At 41.1% G+C, this 24,391-nt stretch overlaps 1 protein-coding gene across 7 annotated transcripts in view; it reads left to right on the forward strand.

Moving 5' to 3' along the window:
- Positions 1–1,260: 1,260 nt before the first annotated feature.
- TAMM41 (TAM41 mitochondrial translocator assembly and maintenance homolog) overlaps positions 1,261–24,391 on the forward strand; it is a 49,208-nt gene continuing 26,077 nt past the window's right edge. For 4 of the 7 annotated variants that reach the window (XM_034775730.1, XM_034775731.1, XM_034775729.1 and 1 more), the window contains exons 1-4: positions 1,262–1,484; positions 2,985–3,164; positions 10,261–10,353; positions 18,449–18,599. In XM_034775730.1, the coding sequence (XP_034631621.1) occupies positions 1,347–1,484; positions 2,985–3,164; positions 10,261–10,353; positions 18,449–18,599 (562 nt within the window). In that variant the 5' untranslated portion in view covers positions 1,262–1,346. Of the gene's footprint in view, positions 1,485–2,984; positions 3,165–10,260; positions 10,354–11,842; positions 11,892–18,448; positions 18,600–24,391 lie in introns of those variants that run through there. The other 3 variants (XM_034775732.1, XM_034775733.1, XM_034775734.1) reach the window with 3 other exon arrangements.

Raw genomic sequence — 24,391 nt, forward strand, 5'->3', positions numbered from 1 at the left:
CAAATAGTCCCTTTGAAACCAATGAGACTTAATCTCTTTTCCAGTTAAGTATATGGAAATATTTGCAAGATGAGGCTTCTGTGATCAGATGTCATATGTCATAGTTTTCTCAAAATTCCTGATTACAACATGTAAAGGGAATATTCTGATAGACAGAAAAGAGCAAATTAAAAGTTAAAAAGTCAGAAATGGGAAAGCATAAAATTGACAAAAAACAAATTAGGTCCCAATCCTGCAAGCACTTAAGCATGTGCTTAATTTTACACATGGGAATAGTTGTATTGAATTCAAATTGGTGTTTGCAGGATCAGGGCCTTAATAATTAAAACTAAGAAAGGTTCAATAAAAGATTACATCAACTAAGAAAGTGTGTGACGGCCCGGCCCGGCACTGCTGGCCCCCGTCTCTGCACCGCTGGCCCCCGGCCGAGTACCGCCTGGCCCCGGCTCTGCACCCCTGGTCCCCGGCCGAGCACCACCCGGTCCGGCACCGCTGGCCCCGGGCTCCGCACCGCCAGCCCCCGGCCGAACACTGCCGGCCCCGCACCGCCGGCTCCAGCCCCCGGCCGAGCACCGCCTGGCCCCGGCTCCGCACCGCCGGCCCCGGCCGAGCACCCCCCGGCCCCGCATCGCCGGACCCCGGCGCACCGCCGGCCCCGGCCCAGCACTGCCGGCCCTGAACCGCCGGCCCCGGCCGAGCACCGCCCGGCACGTCCGGCCCCGGGCCCCGCACCGCCGGCCCTGGCCCCCAGGCCGAGTACCGCCGCCCCCGGCCGAGCACCACTGGCCCCGGCCCCCGGCTCCGCACCGCCGGCCCCAGCGGCTCCAGCCTCCGGCCGAGCACCGCCGGTCCCTCCCTCCCTATTTTCCTGGACATGTCCAGCTTTTGGGGATTTCCCACTGGACGGGGATTTGAGGCCCAAAAAGCCGGACATGTCCGGGAAAATCTGGACGTATGGTGACCCTAAGGAACACTGGGTGGGGGCTTACAGGGACCGGGATACTGGGTGTGGCGGGGTCGGGGGTGGGGAGTGTAGGGACTGTGAGTGGGGACTTGTCGGGCACAGGGCCCCTCGGTTGGGGAGAGCAGAGCAGGGACATTGGGGTTATGGGGTGAAGGGAAAAAGGCACCACAGCGGTCCAAGCACCAGCGGCTCCTGCGACCCAGGCCGTCGCTGGGGGCGCTGTGGACCTGGCTGGCCTCCCCGAGCGGCGCCGGCCTCTCTAGCTGCTTTGCGCCGTCGTCTCCTGTCAGCCGCTGTCGGCTGGGCCGGGGCCGCGCCGCACTCCGCCCGGCAGCCCCCGCATGCAGCGCGCAGGCGCCAGTTGCTGCCGGGCCCCGCGCTCATGGCGCTGCCGGCGCTGCCCGGCTCGGGGGTGCAGTTCCGGAGGATCCTGGCTCACTTCCCTCAGGAGCTCAGCCTGGCCTTCGCCTATGGGTCCGGGGTCTTCCGACAGGCGGGGGCCGCCCCCAGCCAGAGCGTGGTAAGCGGGAATGTGCAGCCGGGGGCCGGACAGGGCATTGCCCTGGCTACGGGTTTTCACCCCACCCCCCAGTGCACCGTCGGGGGGGGGGGGGGGAAAGCATTGCCCGGCTACGGGTTATCACACCCACAGTGCACCGGGGAGTAGAGGGGGGCATTGCCTGGCGATGGGTTATTACCTCCAGAGTGCACCGGGGCGCGGGGGGGGGGGGGGGGGGGGGTATTGCCTGGCTGTGGGTTGTTAATCCCCCCCCCCGTGCACACCTGGGGGCCAGGCAGGTGCGTTGCCCTTAACAGATTTGTATCCCCTGGAATGCACCCAGAGAGGTAGTTCCCTCAGTCGTCTCTTTTTCTGAGCTGAAAAGTGTGGAAAAAGTGAATTGAGAAGTGTTATTTCCCTACAATACAAAAATCATGGGTCACACAAATTAATAGGCAGCAGGTTTAATACAAACAAAAGGAAGCACTTTTTTTACACAGTGAACAACTAACTTGTGGAACTCATTGCCATGGGGATGTTGTGATGGCCAAAAGTAAAACTGTGTTTAAAAAAACTGGATAAATTCATAGAGGTTAGGCCCTTCAGTGGGTTAGCAAACGTCGTCAGGGACACAGTCTCATGCTTGGGGCGACCTTAAATATCTGACTGCCAGAAGCTTTTATTTTCTTTTAAATTGGCGAAACTGCATGATTTCATGCATGGGCATAGCTTGCCTTTTCACTGTGTTTTATTTTTCAAGCAAACTAGATCAATCCAAATGTCTCCCTCTTCTTGTTCCTCACCACAAGATGCAAAGAAAGAAAAATAAGAATTTTACATTTTTAAGATTGTTCTCCACAAACATGAGGAAGGGAGAATAACTTGGAAGATTTAACAACAGTCTGTTCAACTCTGTACCAACTCTGTTCAGTCACTGATAAGCTGAGCACCTCAGACCAGTCCAGAAATGGCAAGGCATGCAGAGAGTCATTCCTCAAGAACTTTCAGCATGTCTCAAAATGTTACATATAATAACTAGTTATATAATAACTAAAACTGTTCTGAACTAGCTAGTCTATGTTGTGTTTAGATAACAAGTCTCTTAGGTTTGGAGTTCAGTTCAAACTGTTATTTCATCACAAATCTTTTGTTGTCAGAAACAACTGATTACAGGTAAAGTTTGAATTTCTCACTATATCAGGTCTTTTTAAAAAAAAAAAAAAAAAAAAGTCTACTGAGAGTTGGGGTTTGTGTGTAATTTTCCAAGCATTGAGAACTCCAAATGAAAAAATTATATTAGATTCTCAGGCAAAGATGTGTCTTATATAGAAATGTTTGGACATGAATTAATTTGCTTTTTAAAAAAAATCAGTTATGGGTTGGTTATGTCCTGGCTGTGTGTTGATGTCTCCTATTATCATCGCTGGGCATTATGTGAAGATCAGTAGAATCTTATAGAGTGAATATTGCTTGTTTCCTAAACTATATGTAACAGTGTCTTTTTTTCTGTTTACCTTGTAGCACAATATGCTGGACTTCGTGTTTGCTGTAGATGATTCTGTGACTTGGCATATGATGAACCTGTTAAAGAATAGGAGTCATTATTCCTTCCTAAAACTTTTTGGGCCAAAGCAAATCAGTAATATACAGAGCTGTGGAGCAGGGATTTACTACAATACTTTAGTGCAATGTAATGGTAGGGTAAGTACAATAGGTTGTGACTAATTTGTATAGATCAAATGTTTACATCTAGAATATTGGAATTAGTCTAGGGTAGAATCTGTTCAGGAGATACAAATTGCAGTTTGCATTTATGTTACAGTACTACTATGATAGTAGCTGATCCTTGACTGATACTTTAGAACTGAAGCTTTTATTTAATTGCTTCATAGCATCTTTAATATTCAGTGTCTCAAGCTGTTTTACAAAGTAATGTGTTAAACCCTAGAAAGCAATACAGGAGACGACATTGTGCTCAATAAAAGCAACAATTACACTCAGCAGTTAAAGTAAAGCACTTTCCCAATAATAGCTGAACTTGTATTCTTTTTCTCAGCAATAATTCTAAACACATTACAGCCTTCAATGTGGGAAGGAGGCAAGTATTGTCACCATTTTACAAATGGGAAAACTGAGATCTAGATTCAGAGATTGGCCAGTTCACAGAGCAGAGTGGATTGTTTGTATTTTGATGTCCATTCAAATATGGGACATGACGTAATTGACATCTGTCTTATTTAACCTCTGATTCCCTCTCATATTAAAACTGGGTGTAATTAATAAATCATGTGCCGGTAGTGTAGTATTTATTCTGCCTAGTCATACTCCAACATCTGTGTCTAAACAGGCAGTGTTGATGTGTGTGTGTTTGTGCCTTTCCACCTCCTCAGTGCTGTTTCAAGTTGTTCTCAGCTTGTGGTAATGACAAGAAAATCACATTCCATCTCTTCACCAAAAGCAGGAAATGAAATGAAGAACACAGGAAAAACTACCTTGCTAAGGAATTTCAGGCTTGGGGTACCAGGGTGAGCATGGTATAAGTGACTAGTCATTCACCAAAAAACCCACCTCACTGATTTGGAGGTGGAAAGAGAGGCCCTCTTTAATGTATTTCATGTGTGTAAGTCACTTGGAGGTATGAATTATGGGCCCGATCTTGGTCCTCTTGAAGTAAAGTTTTTTTTAACTTGACTTTGAGGGGAGCAGGAGCAGCATCTTTGCTATAAAGACTTCTGTTATGACTTCTACCCATCACTCTTGCTTTTCCCTTCAATTTGTGGGATGACAGCTTTTGGACGGTCTCCATTCCGTTCATGCATGGTCTGTTAAGAATGGTTCTGGAGTTAACCCTGTTAGTAATCATTGGAATCCTGGGATGTACAGAAATCTGCTGTCTGTTAGATTATTTAGGCAGCTTTACTTTAACTTATGATTGACAGGAAACAAACTCCTCAGAGTGAATCCTTCTAACTATTGAAATTGACCCCCCAACTCTTATAGGATTATATATTGAGTACCCCAAATAGCAAAAATTGGTGGGGAGTATTCTGCACATAACTTGGTCCAAAAATTATCGTTATTGTTCTGTTTTAAGCCTCCCAAAGTTGCAGAACATAGTTCCTGTTCTGCTGTGACATTCTGCCATGCACTCTGATCTATCTCAAATATCATGCCATCCAGTGTGTGCACTAGTCAAGTTTTTTCAAAACTTATGGCACTTAGTAGAAAATAATAACCATTCTATAAAATCCTTATACAAATCTATCATGCAGAGGTAGGGATCCCATCACAATTTCCTGTTAAAGTTTAGGTTTTTGGTGTAGTTTCTTTGGAACCCTATGGAATTCACCGTTTCTCTATTAACCTCTTTAGAGCTTTTCCATTAAATAATGTCATATAATTAAAAAAAGACACTGACCAAAATGTGAGCTTCATTCTTCATCGTGGTTTTCTAGGCTTAATGGGGTAATGGAGGAGAATTGTAAAATTACTCTGTTCTGTATTGAGTTAGCTCTTTAAAACATACATGCAGGATACCCTTACATAAAACACAGTCAGATCATGTATAGCTGAATTAAAATATTCAAGCGATAATTGAATTTGAAAAAACTGTTATGAGAAGCAGCTGGAATTGCCTTCTCTGGTAGATTAGGATTGCATGAACTCAATTCATGCAGAATTGGGCGGTAGAGTTTTTAATGAAATACTTTAAATCTTGGTGTATAATTTACTGTGAAGGCTTCATTTTGTGATGTTACTTCATGCTAAGTAGGCATTGATTAATACTGACTACTATGAAATTCTTTAATACTATGAAATTCCATTGGAACTGTCCATTACATTTACATGAGTACTGAAAGAGTTCATCATCATTAATGTCACTGTCGAATACCAAGAGGTTTTCATACTGCTTTGCCACTTTGTACAAAATGTTGCCAATTAAGTGTATAACTCTTCTAATCACTTAGTACTAAGATCAGTACAGTAACTCCTCTCTTAACGTTGTAGTTATGTTCCTGAAAAATGCAACTTTAAGTGAAATAATGTTAAACAAATCCAATTTTCCCATAAGATTTAATGTAAATGCGGGGGGTTAGGTTCCAAAGAAATTTTTGGGGGCAGACAAAAGGCATTATATACTGTACTGTACTGTGGTAGGGAGGTCCCCCTGGCTTACCCTGGGGCTCAGGGCTGGGGGTACAGGGTCTGGAAGGGAGTTAGGGTGTGGGAGGGCACTCAGGGTGGGGGTGCGGGAGGAGGCTCAGGGCTGGGGCAGGCAGGAGGTGCAGAGCACTTACCTGGAGCACTCCTGTTTGGTGCAGGTGGCTCTGCGCAGCGCGACACTGCCCCCATGGCCGCAATTCTGGGAGCCGCGATTCTTGGAGCTGTGTCGTCCCTCCCCCTCCGGCAGGCAGGGCCATCCAGAATGCAGGGGTTTTAGGGGCCCCGGCTTGCATCTCTAAAGCCCCTTTAGAGCATGGGCCAGAGGACTCAGGAGGAGCAGGGACAGCCATGCAGCCAGCGGCCGGAGAGAAGCGGCACATTCCCCTTCAAAGCGCCACTTCTCTCTGGCCCGCTTTGAAGGGGAAAGGGCCGCTTGTCTCCGGCCGCTGGCTGCGCGGCTGCCCCTGCTCCTCCTGAGTCCTCTGGCCCGTGCTCGCAGAGGTGGATTCTGAAAGGGGCTTTAGAGCTGCAGGCCTTGCCCCGGGGCCCCCTTAGCCCAGGGCCCTGCTGCCCCTAAAGCCCCTGTGTTCCGGGTGGCCCTGCCGGGCGGGGGGGGGCAGCTTCCCCGCTCGCTCCCTCCCTCCCTCTCTCCCGCCCAGAAAGTCCTGAGCACTGCCAAACAGCTCTTTGGCGGTGGGGGAAGCACTGGGAGGGGGAGGAGGCGGAGAAGAGGAACTTGTGCAATGCTCCCTTGTAAAGTCAGCCAAACAATGTTATAAAGGAGCATTGCACAACTTTAAACGAGTATTTTCCCTAATGGAGCAGCGATGTAACTTCGAAACAATGTTAAGAGGGAGGACGTTAAGTGAGGAGTTGCTGTACTGTTCTATCTGTTGATAGAACTTTTATGAATATGCTTTTGAACTGAGAGTACATTGACATTTGAAACTGTTCTAGTTACTTAAAAAACTTGAAAACATATTGGGATCAGAATATTGCCATGTCACAAGAATATAGCCGTCCTCAACAAAACAATATAGCTACAAGAGAATTAAGTATTGACAATTGTTTTGCAGCAATTTGAGTCACCATTTTATTGGCACTAATTTTTGTAATTTACTATTCTGTAATTTATCACTCAGTTTTCTTAAGGGTCAAGTGTATCTGGGCTAGGTTTATTTTGAATATATAATATATAATTTAGTTTTGCTTCAGTGTTATTGATCATAGAGTTAATTTGTTTTAATTTTGATTCTAGAAAGGACATGTTAACAGCATATTGTCTATCTTCTCAGTCCACTTGGTCTAGAAATGATTGGTGATTTTTGAAGAAAAGGCCTTCAGCCAATTTCTGTTTGCTTTTAGAGTTCTAATGGATTTTCCCATTCTAGGTAATGCTGCTACCAGTAGGTTCCGTGGGGAGAGTGTGATCTGAGAAGTTTGAATATAAAGCTTCTCTGGTAGACAGTCCAGTCCTGTCATAACTTATTTTATCTAACGTTCTTGCTTGCTTCCACTGCTCGCCCAACCTATAAGAGATAGTAACCTTCAGTAAGATACTTATTCTGGTACCTCAGTTTCCTTATCTGTAAAATGGGGACAGTCACAAGGATGTTGTGCAAATTAATTGGTTAATGTTTGACAGTGCTTTGAAAAAGTAAGGGGCTCCATATTATCTCTTCTGTCTTCCTATATATTGCTCACTCTCTCTGCTATCTGCTAGTGTTTTCTTTTTCAGTGGGGTTGTCTGCTCTCATTAAGGTGCCTTCCGCTCCCTCCCTTCCCGGTGTATATGTCATCGCCAATTTGCTGAAGAGGTTTAATGTTGATGGATGATGGTAGAAATCAAACTGCACCCCATGAGTTCTGGGATGTTTAGCCTAAGCCTTCTTTTGGCATTATTGTACCAGCCTCAGCGTTCAGAGCCCAACTTAATAAAAATTGAGTAGTGATATGTTGCTTATTTTTATCCATTTCCCTTCCCCTGAACTTCTGTATCTGGTACCTTGGAATGATGGTAAATTCCTGTGAGGCTTGGAATCCACTTCTTGCACTTTCAGAATTAATGAGTTCAACAGAGGCCCTTCCCTAGCTCATTCTAGAAAAGCCAGTCTACTGCCTGCATTAGCAAGATTCTAGGAAGTCTTATAGTACCTTGTTGTATAGGAAGTGAAGAATAAGAATGATAGCAACTTTTGGATGTGTAGTAGTCGGTTATGCTAGATAGGCATCATCTAGCTTCTGTGTGAAAACATGCGAAGCACTGAGAAATAAAATAGATTAAAACCTTTTGAAAACTTGAACAAAGTAATTCAGCATATTAGAAGATGGCAACCTTTACATCCTGTTCTTTTATTCCAACATTATTTATATTACGATGGGAGAAGGAGCTTTAACTGAAAAGTTGGCATAAACCTCTGAAGCCCCCAAAGTCTCACTATGAGACATCCATCAGAGCAATCGAACTGGGGTTAGCACTGATGGGAATCTTCATAAAATGTGTTGGGGGTAAACAAGATTATAAAGACAGAAGGGGCCACTGTCATAATCTTGTCTGACCTCCTGTATAACGCAGGCCACAGGACTTTCCTGAATTAATTCCTGTTTGTGTTAGAGCATGTCTTTTAGAAAAATGTGCATTATTGATTCAGAAATTGCCAGTGATGGAGAATCCACCACAACCCTTGGTAAATTGTTCCAATGGTCAATTACCCTCATTGTTAAAAATTTACACTTTGTTTCCAGTCTAAATTTTATGTCTGTGTGAGGGGGTTGCTTTTTATTGACTATTTGTAATTAAGAACATTGGTTTGCTGCCAGCTAGAAATACCCCTATGAATTTAAGCAGCAGAGGCCTGTAGTCTTCAGCTGAAGAACCAGCATATCCAGTCTTGGTTCTGCCGGTTTGTGCTGTGTTAAGATAGCATCAAATCCCAATAGAAGTCTCATTTTGATTTCCTCTTTTAACTGTGAAAAAGGATAAATCACCAGGCTTTCACAGTTCTAGGTGTCCTTGCAACTGAAATGTTTACTGAAAACTTTGTTTAAAATGAGTAAGGGCCTTTAGAGATCATTATCAAAATTAGTTCTTGTCACATGTTTGCAGGTGTTTGATCTTTCTTTGAGTCCTTTTATCGGCTGGTAAAATCACATCTTCAGTGTTGTGGCAAGGAAGCAGGTTTTCCTCCCTGCATTATACCTCCCATCCAGCAGGCTTAGCATGAATAGTGCAGCTTGCATCATCCCCCTGGGCTTGGTGTATCACCATCCTTCCAGGTGCTCCTTGTGGGGTAGTGGAACTCTGTCCCTAGTTATGCCATTGCCTTGGTCATAATAAAGCTTACAGTGCCTATATATCACATTTATTTCCTTGCTTGGGTTGTATAAATGTGGCAGGTATTGAAATGTCAGTGTGGTCACTTGGCAATCTTAATGATTGTTTTTTTAATGAAGTGTTTGTTTCTGGAATATGCAAATGTCTGTATTTATATGTAACAGCCTCACTTAATATTTGGTAGATTTGAGAGAGTGCCAGTTTCAGCTGGGTTACCCATTTTAACAATAGGAAATACCTTGCATTTGGTAGAATCCTTCAAAACGAAATAAATCACAGGACCAGTGTATGGGAACCCTAAATTGCAGATGCATACAGCAATAAATGGAACTTGATTGGTTTAATTTCTTGTTGCTAATACTTGAATAGCAGCTTCCATTGAAGAATCTCAGAGTTCTTTAAAAACACTAGTAAATTATGAGTCCTCCTCTGAAGTGAACATCATTCTCGTATTACAAAGGTGGGCGCGGAGCTCACGTTTCCTGACTCCCAGTCTTATATTGTAACCACATGGCTGTCTTTCCTTCCCTAAGTACTGTCCTAAGGAAAAAGCAGTTGGGTAAAAATGAAAGCATAAATGCAAGACTTAAAATAAATCAGCTGGATTGAATTCTTATTAGAGGATTTTGATTCTTATCAGAGGAATTGCTGCTGAAATAAAAGGCACTTTTGTAATAATCCATTTATTTGCATTGCAGTAGCAACTAGACATCTCCTTCAGGGATTAGGGTCTTGTTGTGCTAGGTACTGTACATAAATGTAATGAAAGAGTCAAATGAGTTATTTGCAGAATCACAGAATAAATAGCATGTTTAAGTATGACTGAGCAATGTATCTCAACCATGATTTGAAGAGACCATCTGAGTGAGAGAAAGTAGTGTGATGTCCATGCCCATTCAGTGCATTGTCTGGAGTGTCAGTAAAGAGTCTTTTTGTGTTGTTGTTAGGATCCACTGGAAAGAAAACTTCATACATTTTAGATGCCTTGGAAGGTAGAGTTCTACAAAGGTTGCCAACTCTGGTTGAATGTGTTCCTGAAGGTTTCATCACATGACAATCATTAATTAAAGATTAATCTTTAATTCCTGGAAACTCCAGGACAGTCCTGTAGGGTTGGCAATTGTTAGTGTGATATTTTCGTTTAGTTCTCTAACCAGTAAACCGTTAATATTTGTGTTTACATTTTTCTTAAGAGATTTACATTTCTATGACTAAGACTTTTTTTTACCAGACATTTTTACCTAATGCAGCCAGTGTGTAACAAATAATTGTGTGAGACCCTATGTTTTGTTTTTTCAGATGATAAAATATGGCATAATTGGCACCGATGCCCTGATTGAAGACCTGTTTCACTGGAAAACTCTCTATGTTGCCGGACGTCTGCAAAAGCCGGTAAGTATCTTATTCTGTTCAGGTGGCTTGTGTCTTTGAAACACAGGAAACTACAGAGATGGAAGATGGTCAAATGAGGCAGAAAGTAGATGATTTCAGTTGGTCAGGCTCTTTGAGCCACTACTGAGCAAATGTTCCTGCAAGGAACCAGTTCCACTAGAAGTCCAGTCTTTTGATAGGGAGTAAAAGAGAGTATTCAGTGTCCCATATCATTTAATCTAAAACTAGGGATATTAACCCGAGTCTCTTGAGCACATTACATTTTGAGTAACTGAATTCTGTTTATATAGATACGGTATTCCTAATCTGAACTGTTATGTAGGATTGTGTACTGTTAAAAAGCTGCCACGTTTCTACCCAGGGACTGATCCATTTCAGGAGTAGCTGAAATTATTAGTTTAGTTTAAAAAACGTTAAGCACTTTGATATCTTTCAGGATGAAAGCTGCTTTGTTGTACAGGTGTTATCTAGTTCATTGTCTTATAATACCTTCGTTCAGTGATACAAACTGATGCATCAGAGATGCTTGGATAGTCTGTCTTCAGGTCCGTGTCATGAAAAGTTTGATACACACTTTTAAATGAGGAGTCCTTGTGGCACCTTAGAGACTAACTAATTTATTTGGGCATAAGCTTTCGTGGGCCCACGAAAGCTTATGCCCAAATAAATTGGTTTGTCTCTAAGGTGCCACAAGGACTCCTCGTTGTTTTTGCTGATACAGACTAACATGGCTACCACTCTGAAACTTTTAAATGACTGTATGCTTCAAATGTTCTTTCAGACCTCTAGATGGCAGCAGATATAAGTTAAATGGGAGAAAACTTCTAATATAGGGAGCTGATTATAATATTAATACAAAAAATCAGTTTTAAGGTAGCAATTAAAAGGGGAATATTTCAGCTCAGTTGCTGAATTCCTCCTCTCCTTTTTGCTTAAATTACTGAGTGAAGTAAGGAGTCTTCCATGTAATATGCTGGAATATATACTTAAGCATAGTCTGAATCTCCAGACAGGTAGTACATTGAAAAAAACATCTGAAAGGAGAACTCTCAATTTCCAAATGACTTCAAGCATCAAAAAAAAAAAAAAGTTTTTTCATTTTGATTTATTTTTGCTACGGCTTTTGAGATATGCTGCCTTTCTATCATGTGCAAGCCTCACTTTCTGCATCCCCTCTTGACTTCAGTGGAAGTTGTACACTCATAATGGAAGGCGCAGTTGTATTAATTTAGATGGAATGTAGATACCGAAGAGTCAAAGGTGTTAGCATGACCCTGTCACTGTCCAACATTAAGCAGTTTAAAAGAAGGTTCGGGGTTTGGTATACAGTCACCTCAGCCTGCTTAGTACCATGGCAAACACAACATTAAATTTCCTTTTACATTTTTTTATTGAAGATAAAGAAAGAAAAACTGTTCAAATATTTGAAATATAAAATATTAAGTAAGCCTTTCATTTTAACAACCTCTCTTGTTCCCTTTTCCTTTAGCAGAAGAGAGTTTTTGGAAAGAAACCCCCGTTTTTTGACAGTCTTTTAGGTAATATTAAAAATAGTATTAACTGTTATTTTGGGGGAAAAGAGAAGAACGTAGTTGAGATGGGCTAGAGCTGATGTTGCTGCTGCCATTATAGTATTTTCTGGAAGGCAAAAGACATGCACACGAGGGGGGAGAAAAGAACAGCAAATATTAAAAATGCAGCCTCTGTCTCTGGTGTTGACTCTCATTTGCGGCATCACTGCTGGAAAAACACTGGCACAGTACATGGTCTTATCAGCCACTCTGTGACCTGGCAAACTTGCACCAGCATTGTGCTGTTTAGGGCATTGCTTTTAGCTGCCTCTTTTTTGTCACAGGTGTACAGCAAAATATACAGTCTTGACTGGCTTAGCCAGACTCTTATTAAACAGAAGGCAGAAGAGAGAAATAAGGAAAAAGAGAAAATTAAAGTGGGGAAGGAAAAAACATTTGTGGTGTAGGGATTGTGACAGCCTCACATCCTGGGTGGTGGTTGGGATTTAGATGGAGCCAGTAGATCTGGTCAACTGGGTCCTCTCTTGGCCTGGTCTGCTCAGGACATGTCTTAGGATCAGGATGACGAAGGCACAATATTGTCACACTGGATCCTAGGGTCCTAGGAGATGGTGGGGGTGGCAGTCGTGATAATGAAGGTCATTCCTTCCCCTTCTTTCAGTCAGCCATCACTGTGGTAGCCAGCTTTCCCCCCTCTCCCCCGTCTCTCTTTGAGGACCCCAAATGGGAGTGATGGGTGGAATAGGCCATCCCCTCATTATTTTATACACCAATTAGGCCTAATTTCTGACACATTAATTTTGATTCACTGATTTCCAGTCTCTCACTTCTCTTGTTTACCAGGCATGATGTTAACACCTTGAGTTATATCAGTAGGCCTTTTTGAACTAATTCAGTCTTTTTGTCTCCCTTTCGTACCTTCTCCCATCACCATTTGTTGTGTATAGGCTATTGTGACATTTTGGAACTTTCACTTTTTTACAGCTGAACTTGCAATTAGGATAAATTTGTACCTCCCCCACCAATCATCACAATGGTGTTAGACACTTGATGTTTAGGCCCTTCCATGAGAAATAGCCTTTCAAGCATATGTACTTGATAGGTGGAAGAAATTATTGGTGTGAGTCCTTCCCATTAAGCTATTGGAAGTTCTGGCTGAGTAAGGACTGCAGGATTTGCTCTTTTGCTCAAGTTTGAGCTATACTCATTGAAGCCTCAAACCATCTTTGCTTTTCATACCCGTCTAGGTCCAGAACTAAAATCTGCAAGGTTATATGCTACTTAATAGGAACGAGGAATTTTTATGCAATGTTACTTAGAGAAGTTCCAAGCAAAAACCTTTGTTCAGACTCTTTGTAGGCTTCACATTTTAGGTTGTTCTTATTGGTCACAGTTTCACTTCTGCTGTTGATCTTTTGATACAAACTTTTAAAAACAACTGTAGGGAAATTTTGTTTTATCTGTAAACCTGTATAATAAGGATGCTCTTTTGACTTCTAAATTTGGTGATACAGTAACCTGGAGTGTTTACATTACAAGATCAGCATTGGATGCAAAGTAGCATGTCAAAAGCAAGTTCTCTGGACACATGGCTTGTGGCATATTAATCTTGACTTAAACTATTTTTATGGAATTCCCCATCCCCTCTCTCGTAGATGGGAGAAATTTTACAAAAGAATAACATGTTTCTAGTGTTGTGCTGTAAGGATGTTGCCTGTACTGATTCAGAGCTACCCAACCTTTTCATATCTGTGTTCAGAAGCATTTGCTGTGGCTTGAATCTTTTTTGGCTTGACTCTTGCTACAAGTATTTTTTCTTACAAATAAGAAGTTGCCTCAACTGAATGTTCTTACTGTAGTGTTAATGATATCCATTAAGTTCAAATAAGGACATCTCCAATAAGGTACAAATGGCTATTTAGAAATGCTGACTCTCTTTCCCAGGCCTCTTTGGCTGTAGCTCAAGACTTTATTGGCTTTTCACTCTGAACACAACATATAGTGTTGTTTAGCCAAGTTCCCATTTAGCCGTATGTTGAAGAAACAGATAAACACAATACTAGCTTCTTCATAACTGGCTTGTTTTCTTTAAGTAATTATACTAGATTTTTTTAAAAAAATTTCCAGTACTACCTAACTAGATAACGTTACTTAGAACAAGTGGCATTTCAGTGAATTTTCTGAGAGATGGATGGGGAGAAAAAAGCTTCATTAAGTATCATTCTGACATTGGGCATTTTCATGTTACGTGTGTATATATATTGCAATGTCATTGTGTGTGTATATATAGAGAAAACCTACAGTAACAAGCAAACACAACTCATAGATTTAACAAGCAAAGCAGCATGCATTTCTACAGAAACAGTTGATCTATCTAATATTAGCTTCATGTTCATAATGGTGTTTATCATGCCTTTTCTGTTTGAAGCTGTTTTTTTTTCCTTTTTGCTTATTTCCTTATTAGTCTTTCCTTGCATTAGGTCTTGAACAGCTTGCAAAAGTAACTTAGAGGCATGTGATATTAGGCTGATAATTCTGTATTCTTTACAATCCTCAGCATTGTTCTTTTTGAGGATTAGGCTACACAGTGAGGTTGTAAAGTCTTCTGGCAATTCACTTGTCTCAAACATATAGTCTTCATTAACTCTGACAGGGTTTTCAAGCCTTCATCCTCTATGCTTTTTAACAATTCAGCTGCTATTCCATTACAACCTTGTCCTTTTCTATATGGAAGGCTCTTTATTGCTGCCATGACTTCTTCATCCATTATTAGCAGGTTTACTTGATTAATCTGTGGTTGAGGATCTTTATTAGATCTCAAAAGAGGAATGAGACAAGATTGTGTAATGTTACCAGCTTTATTCAACATTTATACTGAGTGTTCAATTAATTGAAGAAACAAAGGAAGGTATTAAGGTGTATGGAAAGTTAGTGAATAACATTCACTATTCAGATGAGACAGTGCTGTTGGCTGATTCTGAAGAAGGTCTGACAAGGCAAAGAATATGCTGTAGAGTTAAATGTGGACAAGACAAAAGCTGTGGTAATGTGCAACGATCCTGGGAAAATGTAAGATTCCAGTGAACGGTGCACAACCGTACAGCAGGTGAGAAATTATTGCTGCTTAGGCCGCATCGTTACAGAAGATGGAAGTTCAGATACCGAAGTCAGCACCAGAATAGCAAGAGCAAAAGGAACATAAATCTGAAGACTAAATTCTGATCCTAAAAAACTTATATTTGGTGTATGGTAAATCACGACTGTGAAACACAGACACTGAAACAGTAGATAATACAGGAACTACAATTCTTCAAATTATGGTGGTGTGGAAGAGTTCTAAAAATATTATGGATAGACTGAAAAAAACGAAAAAGCATTGGGATGACTGGAACTCAACAAACACTGGATCTTATCAAAAAAATATAATTTGTAGGGCACATTTTAAGGAGTTTAGTGGGCGATATATGTCTACAGGCACTGGAAAGGCAGGTTGATGGCAGAACCCGAGGCAGAAAAAGACCTTGGATGGACAATGTGATATCCTGGGTGGTATGTATCAAAAGGACTATTCATCCACAGAGATTGGCAGAGGATCATACAGAACGAGCTGCCATGGTTGCACAACTCCAGTGATGGAGACATTACATAAGAAGAATAAATAATGCATAGGGCCATCCACTGAATGAGGAGAAAACAAAACATTGAATAGCTACTTATTAAGTGAGCACTGCCCATTCTGTGCAATGAATGAGGCAGAGGTCTTGTGGAAAAAATAATATGCACATCATGGCATACATGGAAGGGAGCCAAATTTCAGGTGCACACTCAACCTTAATTTTGCATTTTCTCACTTTTGAGCACTTGACTTTGCAACCTTGATGGTTTGTTAACATGGTCTTTTGTGTGTAATAGACCTAATCTTCAGCCCCCTAAGATCCTGGAAGGATAACCTAACATGTATTTGTGTACTGTGGAACCTAGGAGCCCTAGACCAGTGGTGGGCAACCTGCGGCCTGTGCCACTTCCCGCAGCTCCCATTGGCTGGGAACTGCGGCCACGCCTGTGGATGGTCAATGTAAACAAACTGTCTCGCTGCCTGCCAGCGGATTACCCTGAATTAATCTCTCAGTGTATCTGCTTTTCTTCACATGAAATATTCAGACTAGGTCACCTGAAATTCTTTAACTTTGTCTTGAAACTTATATATGAGATGCTCCTGTGAATCAATCTCATTTTCTGCCCATTACTTAAGAAAGTTTTGTGTGTGTGTGTGTGTGTGTGTGTGTGTGTGTGTGTGTGTGTGTGAGAGAGAGAGAGAGAGAGAAGTCTCTGCACAGCCCAGGCCAATATTCCAATTCATTTTTAAAGATTTTGAAGTTTCATGTGTTGATGAGCAAAGTATACATTTCTGAGTTGGTAAGTATGAGTTTTCATAGTGCTTGATCAAAATTGATAACAGGGCATTGCCAGTAAGTTAATTTATCACCTTGACTAGCCCATGTTGTTGTTTGGTGGATCACATTTGAATAAGTTTGCAGGTGATCAGAAAATTTCTTCTGTGGTTTTAAATGTTTTCAGCTTCATTTTAGGCTCACCAGCAACTCTTCCATTGTAGTCTAACACTTCATCATTGTCTTTTCAGGTCAATTTTAATGCTAGGAAAAAATACAGTAGTTTGTGGGAGAGGAAGAATCCCCTAAAATACTTGCTTGTAAAGCCAATATCTCTAAAGTATTAAGCATGGTAAATAAAAAACATTTGTCTTAAACTTCTGTGAACCAGTTTACCCTCAAAACAATTGTTTACATTTTTCTTCACACTTCAAATGCAGAGGAAAATAAGAAAATCATATGCTGTCACATTTGCCATAGTATATCGGGACTTTGTTCTGATTTCAGCTCTGTTTTAAGGTGAAGTTTCAGCCATAGTAATCTGTTTGTCAGGCCTTTCTTTGTCCACGTCCTAACTACATAAGGCATTAAATATTGTAACTGGACAATTCCTTTCTTAGTTTCATTTACAGAATCTGATTTTGGCTGGTCTTTTTCATTCTTACTTTTTCACTCTTAAATCATATGGAAGTTCCATTAGAAACAGGTGATTAAGGTGGAGGAGGCCTTGGATTTCTTTGTACCACATTTGGGGCAAGATGTTCCAAGGATAGCATAATGCCTGTGTTTTCAAAAATGCACAGTGCGCCAATCGCACCTACTAACTCCACTTTTCTTTAAACAAACCAGAGTTATGGCAAATAAACACATAGATGCTTAGCTGCTAAATTGTACACTCCAATGACAAGCTTTTGTGGACACAAGGTGGAATTTTCAAAAGCACCTAAGTAACTTGAGCATTCAGTCCCATTAACTTCAGTGGGACTTGTAGCCATAGTCACCCATTGCAAATATGCATGTAACTTTGCAGGAACACCCACATTTGTTAGAAAATCTGTTTCTTATAAGCAAAGCAATTCAGCGTTCCCTAACAGAAACAACAGGAGTGTTTACAAAGGACGAGAACCCACAGTAAGAAAGTATTCTTTAGGGAATAATCTTCTGAAGGAGCAGTTTATTCTCCGGCAGCCCAAAGTAGCTTTGTTGACATAAGGTTCTGTATTAAGATCTGTTTTGTCTTGCTAACAACCAGCCTCCTATGTCCCAATACATGCATTTTCTGTTCAGGGGGTTAGGGTCTATAGTTAAGTCAAATCAACTGAAAGACCGCTGCTTTGCTTTGGAAGAGCAAACTTCTCTCAGAGGTGTATAGATGTACTCGACTTCCGAGTTCCACACTGCTTGAATGTGTGACTCTCCCATTAATCTCTATCTGATGATCACTCCATCTAATGAAGATCCACTAAATCGATGGCAGAGCTCTCTCTGGTCGACCCTGGTACTCCAGCTCTCCAAGAAGACTAAGGGAAATTGACTGGAGAGTGTCTCCTGTCGTTGTTCACATAGCTGGAGTAGCGTAACTTAGGTCGACTTACCCCAGTAGTGAAGACAAGCCCTAAGAGGAAACTAATTTGTGTAAAGTTCTACTTCATGGATTTCCTAGCCCATCATTTGGTAGATGACCAAAGAAACTGCAAGGGTGCCTGTTAAGGATTAAGGGAGAATGAGTTTCCCGGTTACCAGGGAGAGAGCCCCACTTTTATCATGTCATTCACTCCTTCCTTTTCTCTCACGTTAGTCTAGTGGGTGTTCTGTCACTTCTTGTTTCCTCATCAGATGTGTCTTTTTAACACTCACTCAGAATTGCTATTTTGATTAACCCCAGGATTTGTTTCTAAAAGGGGAAGGCAAAGAGCTCTGTAGAAGCAAGAGGAGAGCTAATAGCTTTCACTCATTACTGTCTTGTAACTATAGGCTATTAATACTGAAAAGGGAATATCTACATAGAAAATGAACACTCTCTAGGCTTAATTAATTACATCATAATGATGTGAATGATTTTAAATAAATGTAGTTTATTTTTACACACTGCATTGAGTAATAATTCTTGATCTTTCTTCAGTGGTATTTTCCTGATGAAATCTTGCTCCCAAATACTTTGATTTTTTTCAGGTGAAAATACTGACACAGAATGAAAATGGCAAGCTGCAGGCTGCCCTACTTAGCAATCTGAAGAGTGCAGTCACAGCAGCCTTTCTCATGTTGCCAGAAAGTTTCTCTGAAGAAGACCTCTATATGCAGATTGCAGGACTCTCCTACTGTGGTTAGTATATGTATTTAAAGCTTCTCTTGAGAGAAAAAAGTCTTTGATGGGACTTCATACTTTATAGTTTGAGAAATAATAATAATAATACCACAAATAATAGGAAGTCTAATATATGGTAAACTCCAGAATAGAAGTGACTCAGTGAGGCTGTGACTAATCATACATTTGTTGAGCTAAAGAAGGCTGTGTAAGGTCTGATCCTGCATTTGAATGCAGTGTGAGTTTTGCTATCAATTTCAACTGGAACAAGGTTCCACCATACTGCATTGTGCCTACAATATTTCATGCTCCAGTAACTTCATGAGCGTTTAGTTTCAAAGGAGATATTGGGATGCCCTTTAGGTAAGGCTGAGTGATAGTTGCTGTGTTTCAGGAGACCTAGAAAACACACTTGAGAATTTAGTTTGTGCCTGTAGATAACACTGGTCTACAATTTTTGAGAAGTCATCTTCTTCAGAGATAAAATGTGCTATTTATTATGTATTTTGATGTGCTGAATTCAAATATGACAATTAAAACAACTGATTGGCTACTGTTTCAAAGATATTTAAGTTTTTACATTTTATGTCTATGTATATTGTGTAGATAGAGTTTTAATCATAAATTGTAAACCTAGGTCTTTTCATGTGTTTATGGTTGCTTTACATGATAATATTTCACCTGTCCTGTTTATGTAACACTTTAAAAATCAGCAAAAGGGTTATATCAATAAAATTTATTATGAAACAAAAGGCAAAAAACTATTATGTACATAGTTTAGTCCTATTCAGTGTCTACTCGGCGCTTCTTGGCTTGTCTCTTGTATTCATTAAATGGAGCATCTCTTGTCACTGTCCAGCAATAGTCTGCAGGCATTGATGAGCTCCATTTGCCCTGATAGCGTTTCTCCATCGTTGCAATGTCCTGGTGAAATCGCTCGCCGTGCTCGTCGCTCACTGCTCCGCAGTTCGGTGGAAAAAAATCTAGATGAGAGTGCAAAAAATGTATCTTTAGTGACATCTTGCAACCAAGGCTTTTGTATTCCTTGAGGAGCTTTTCCACCAACAACCTGTAGTTGTCTGTCTTGTTGTTTCAGAGAAAATTTATTGCCACTAACTGGAAGGCTTTCCATGCCGTCTTTTCCTTGCCTCGCAGTGCATGGTCAAATGCATCATCTCAAAGAAGTTCACGAATCTGAGGACCAACAAAGACACCTTCCTTTATCTTAGCTTCACTTAACCTTGGAAATTTTCCACGGAGGTACTTGAAAGCTGCTTGTGTTTTGTCAATGGCCTTGACAAAGTTCTTCATCAGACCCAGCTTGATGTGTAAGGGTGGTAACAAAATCTTCCTTGATTCAACAAGTGGTGGATGCTGAACACTTTTCCTCTCAGGCTCCAATGACTGTCGGAGTGGCCAATCTTTCTTGATGTAGTGGGAATCTCTTGCACGACTATCCCATTCGCAGAGAAAACAGCAGTACTTTGTGTATCCAGTCTGCAGACCCAGCAAAAGAGCAACAACCTTCAAATCGCCACAAAGCTGCCACTGATGTTGGTCAGAGTTTATGCACCTCAAAAGTTGTTTCATGTTGTCATAGGTTTCCTTCATATGGACTGCATGACCAACTGGAATTGATGGCAAAACATTGCCATTATGCAGTAAAACTGCTTTAAGACTCGTCTTCGATGAATCAATGAACAGTCTCCACTCATCTGGATCGTGAACGATGTTGAGGGCTGCCATCACACCATCAATGTTGTTGCAGGCTACAAGATCACCTTCCATGAAGAAGAATGGGACAAGATCCTTTTGACGGTCACGGAACATGGAAACCCTAACATCACCTGCCAGGAGATTCCACTGCTGTAGTCTGGAGCCCAACAGCTCTGCCTTACTCTTGGGTAGTTCCAAATCCCTGACAAGGTCATTCAGTTGACCTTGTGTTATGAGATGTGGTTCAGAGGAGGAGGATGGGAGCAAATGTGGGTCCTGTGACATTGATGGTTCAGGACCAGAAGTTTCATCCTCTTCCTCGTCTGACTCAAGTGAGAATGATTCTGGTGCATCAGGAACTGGCAGTTCTTCTCCGTGGGAAACTGGGCATATAGCTGATGGCATGTTTGGATAATGCACAGTCCACTTTTTCTTCTTTGACACACCTTTCCCAACTGGAGGCACCATGAAGAAGTAACAATTGCTGGTATGATCTGTTGGCTCTCTCCAAATCATTGGCACTGCAAAAGGCATAGATTTCCTTTTCCTGTTCAACCACTGGCGAAGATTTGTTGCACAAGTGTTGCAGCATATGTGTGGGGCCCACTTCTTGTCCTGATCTCCAATTTTGCAGCCAAAATAAAAGTGATAGGCTTTCTTAATCAGAGTGGTTATACTGCGCTTTTGTGATGCAAAAGTCACTTCACCACAAACATAGCAGAAGTTATCTGCACTGTTCACACAAGTACGAGGCATCTGGCTAAACAGAAATGTGTCCCTTTGCAAAATCAAACACTGACAAATAAGAGAGCATGACACTGTATGATTTCTAGAGCTGATATAGGGCAATTTGTTCAGCAGAGTGATGTAAGCTTCGTTATGATTGCATCATCCATGACTTCTAGGAATAACATGATGCAATTCATATCATGTATGATGCAATACCAGCTTCAGATTGCATCATTCATTGTTTTGCCTAAAAAGCAAGTACTGTCCAAACCCAGTCATAGATTTATTCCTAGATCCAGTCAAAGATGTATTTTAGTCATTTCTGGTTTAAATTGAGATCCCTTCCCTTTATAACTCACTTATCCTCCGCCATTCCCAAGTCAAGGGTCGTATATACTGACCCAATAGCATATCTTGAAAACTAGAGCCAATCAACAATTTTAAGCATCATTTTCGTTCTCAGTGACCCAGAATTAGTAAAGTTTGATTACATTTATTTCAGAAGCATTTTGGCTGTAGAGCAGTGTAATAAGGGCACGAGCTTGTTCTTATGTTACTGTGGGCTATCTCAACGTACTTTTGTTCTTAATATTTCAAAGACCTGGAAATACACTTGGTGCTCTTCTCCACTGTGTAAGGTCTATCTAGTCAGTATTCTGACAGATGCTAAAGAGATTTATTGTTCATCGAATATTATGTTTTGTGATCAAATTCTTCTGCAACTTATTTTTTATCAAAAGCTTTTTCTAAAAATGTAGTTGCCATTTTAATTATGGAAATCCTGTTCAAGTTCTCAGTTATCAGTTTTTAAAACAATCCATCCTCATGTAATTTCATATTCCCTCTTGCAATCTTCTAATATTTTGGAAGAATGGAATAGAGAAGAGTTTATTCATAACAGAAGTTTTAATTTAAAAGACTTCAAAGCACTCCACAAGTTATATATGAATCACTTCACTCACGACTGAAATGCAGCGCCCTCTGGGGTGAAAAGTGTTATGCATTGAACCATCACAAAGTAAAAAAAAAAAAGGATACCGTATCTAAGTGAAATGGTAAAGGGTGTTTTAGCTAGGCACACTTATTGGTGGGTTACATAATCACCCCAGTTGGCATCTGACCGAGTCTCCTCTGAAAAGTGCTGTGGATTTGCAGATTTGCACTGACCATAAGTGGTCAGGATAATTCTTGTCTATCGTAAGTAACGACACAGTTAATACAAATGTGGGAGATCAGTTATTTGATTAAAAAAATTTGGAACTGGCTTTACTGCCTGAATAAAATTTGAAGTGGTAACATTCCAATTTTGGGATGTTTGAGAAAATAGGTGAGTGTTGATGAGGTGTTTATGGACAGCATTTGCTTTGTTGTTATTTTACTCAAACTTGACTGTTTTCACAATCCCAGTAGATCAAACTAGTTTTATATATCGTCTGCTCAATCCCTTTGAGACAACCAGTATCTTACATGGTATATTTGACACTGATGTTTTGTATTTCTTTACCTAATAAAGTTGTTTATGAGCTTTATGGAGTTACTTTTTAAACCCCTGAAACACACTGCATCTTGGGCAGACAGTGATTGTAAGTTCTGCTGTGCTTGGCATGACAGGGCTTTGTTTTGCTCTCAGCTAGAGCCGTTTACTTGGACTATTTCTTTGGAGGCTGTGGGCGAACAGGCTAAGGAGAGCACAGTATCCATTAAACTAAATAATAAAACTAAATTGCTGCCTTGCAGTATTCAGCTCTTAAGTGTTGGGAAACAAAAATTGATTCAAGATTTTGTTGCTGTTCACATAATACTATTAGCTGTGCCTTAATTCAAATCAGAGTGAGTTCTGTCTCCTGGATGGTTGTTTTGGAGACTGAGTGCAGTATGATGAGGCTATTCCTGTTTGGACCCTTTAGGCCAGAGGTTCTTAACCAGGGTACGTGTACCCCTGAGGGTACACAGAGGTCTTCCACGGGGTACATGAACTCATTTAGATATCTACCTAGTTTTACAACAAGCTACATAAAAAACACTAGTGAAATCAGTACAAACTAAAATTTCATACAGACAATGACTTGTTTATACTGCTCAATATCCTATACACTCGAAATTTAAGTATAATATTTATATTCCGGTTTATGTATTTTATAATTGTATAGTAAAAATAGAAAGTAAGCAATTTTTCAGTAAGTGTGCTGTATTTTTATGTCTGATTTTGTAAGCAAGTAGTTTTTACGTTAGGCGAAACTTGGAGGTGTACAAGGCAAATTCCTGAAAGGGGTATAGTAGTCTGGAAAGGTTGAGAGCCACTGCTCTAGGCACTTCCAGATTACAAGTAATGTCAGTCTTGCAGTAGAAAGAACTAAGAAATGATGTGTAGTGCTTAACAGAAGAGTCTTACCTGTGAAAAAGAGCAGTGGGACTAGGGGGCAGGGCAAATATTTGATCAGAGCGGGTGAGCATATATATATTAGTGGTTATGATCACAAAGGCATGAAATGATGCAACAGGTAGAAAAATTACCATGTCTATGATATACTTACTAGTGTCTTCATTTCTGAGAGGAGGATAGAAGAGAAAAATGGTAGCTGAAAGATGAATCAGTGTGCAGGGCTGGGGGTGGGGTGTGAGGGTCAGAGGGCACGCATGGCCAGCGGGCATGTGGAGCAGCAGGGCCTGCTAAGAAAGAAGCCCAGAACTTTGCACCTCATGGATGTAGCAGGAGAAAATTTTATCCTGCTGTAAATGGAGGAGGGAGAGGACAAGTGACAGGAAGGATGTGATGATTAGAAGCAGCAGGCAGAGGGGGGGGAAGGAGCTGCAGAGCTGGCCAAGTGGGTCTGCTATGCATTGAAACCCATTCATTGGATTAGGAACTACATGGTTTGACTATCCAGTATGTATTGAAAAAGGAAATTGGGGGGTGATGGAAATGAGTAAAAGTGTAAATTACAGATACTAAAATACAGATATTCAGTCCTGTGTTGTGTTAAAGTACGTTACAAAGCATTTCATTCCTAGAGAAATGTGACACTAGTCATGTGATGCTGACTATGGTCTAAATTCAGCCCTCAGATACATGCATGCACTTGCCATTGACTTCTGTGCAAACCATTTGCTCTCTTCCTCTGGTATTTTTAAAGTGCTTATCTCAGGATCTAAAGCACCAGCACTACTCAGTATAACTTTACGCTTGGCTGTCTGTTAAGATTGTCATGTGAGAGCTAAGAACTTCATTTGTTAAGGATTTGGGCTTTTCAACCATCTTAGAGAGATGGGATTGACTTAGTGGTGTGGTGTTTTTTTTTAATTAAGTAAAAATGTCAGCACAGTGGGCTAGTGGAAGCACAGTATGGTGTGAACCAGATGCCATC

This window comes from Trachemys scripta, chromosome 7 (assembly GCF_013100865.1).
Source record: "Trachemys scripta elegans isolate TJP31775 chromosome 7, CAS_Tse_1.0, whole genome shotgun sequence".
Taxonomy (NCBI): domain Eukaryota; kingdom Metazoa; phylum Chordata; order Testudines; family Emydidae; genus Trachemys; species Trachemys scripta.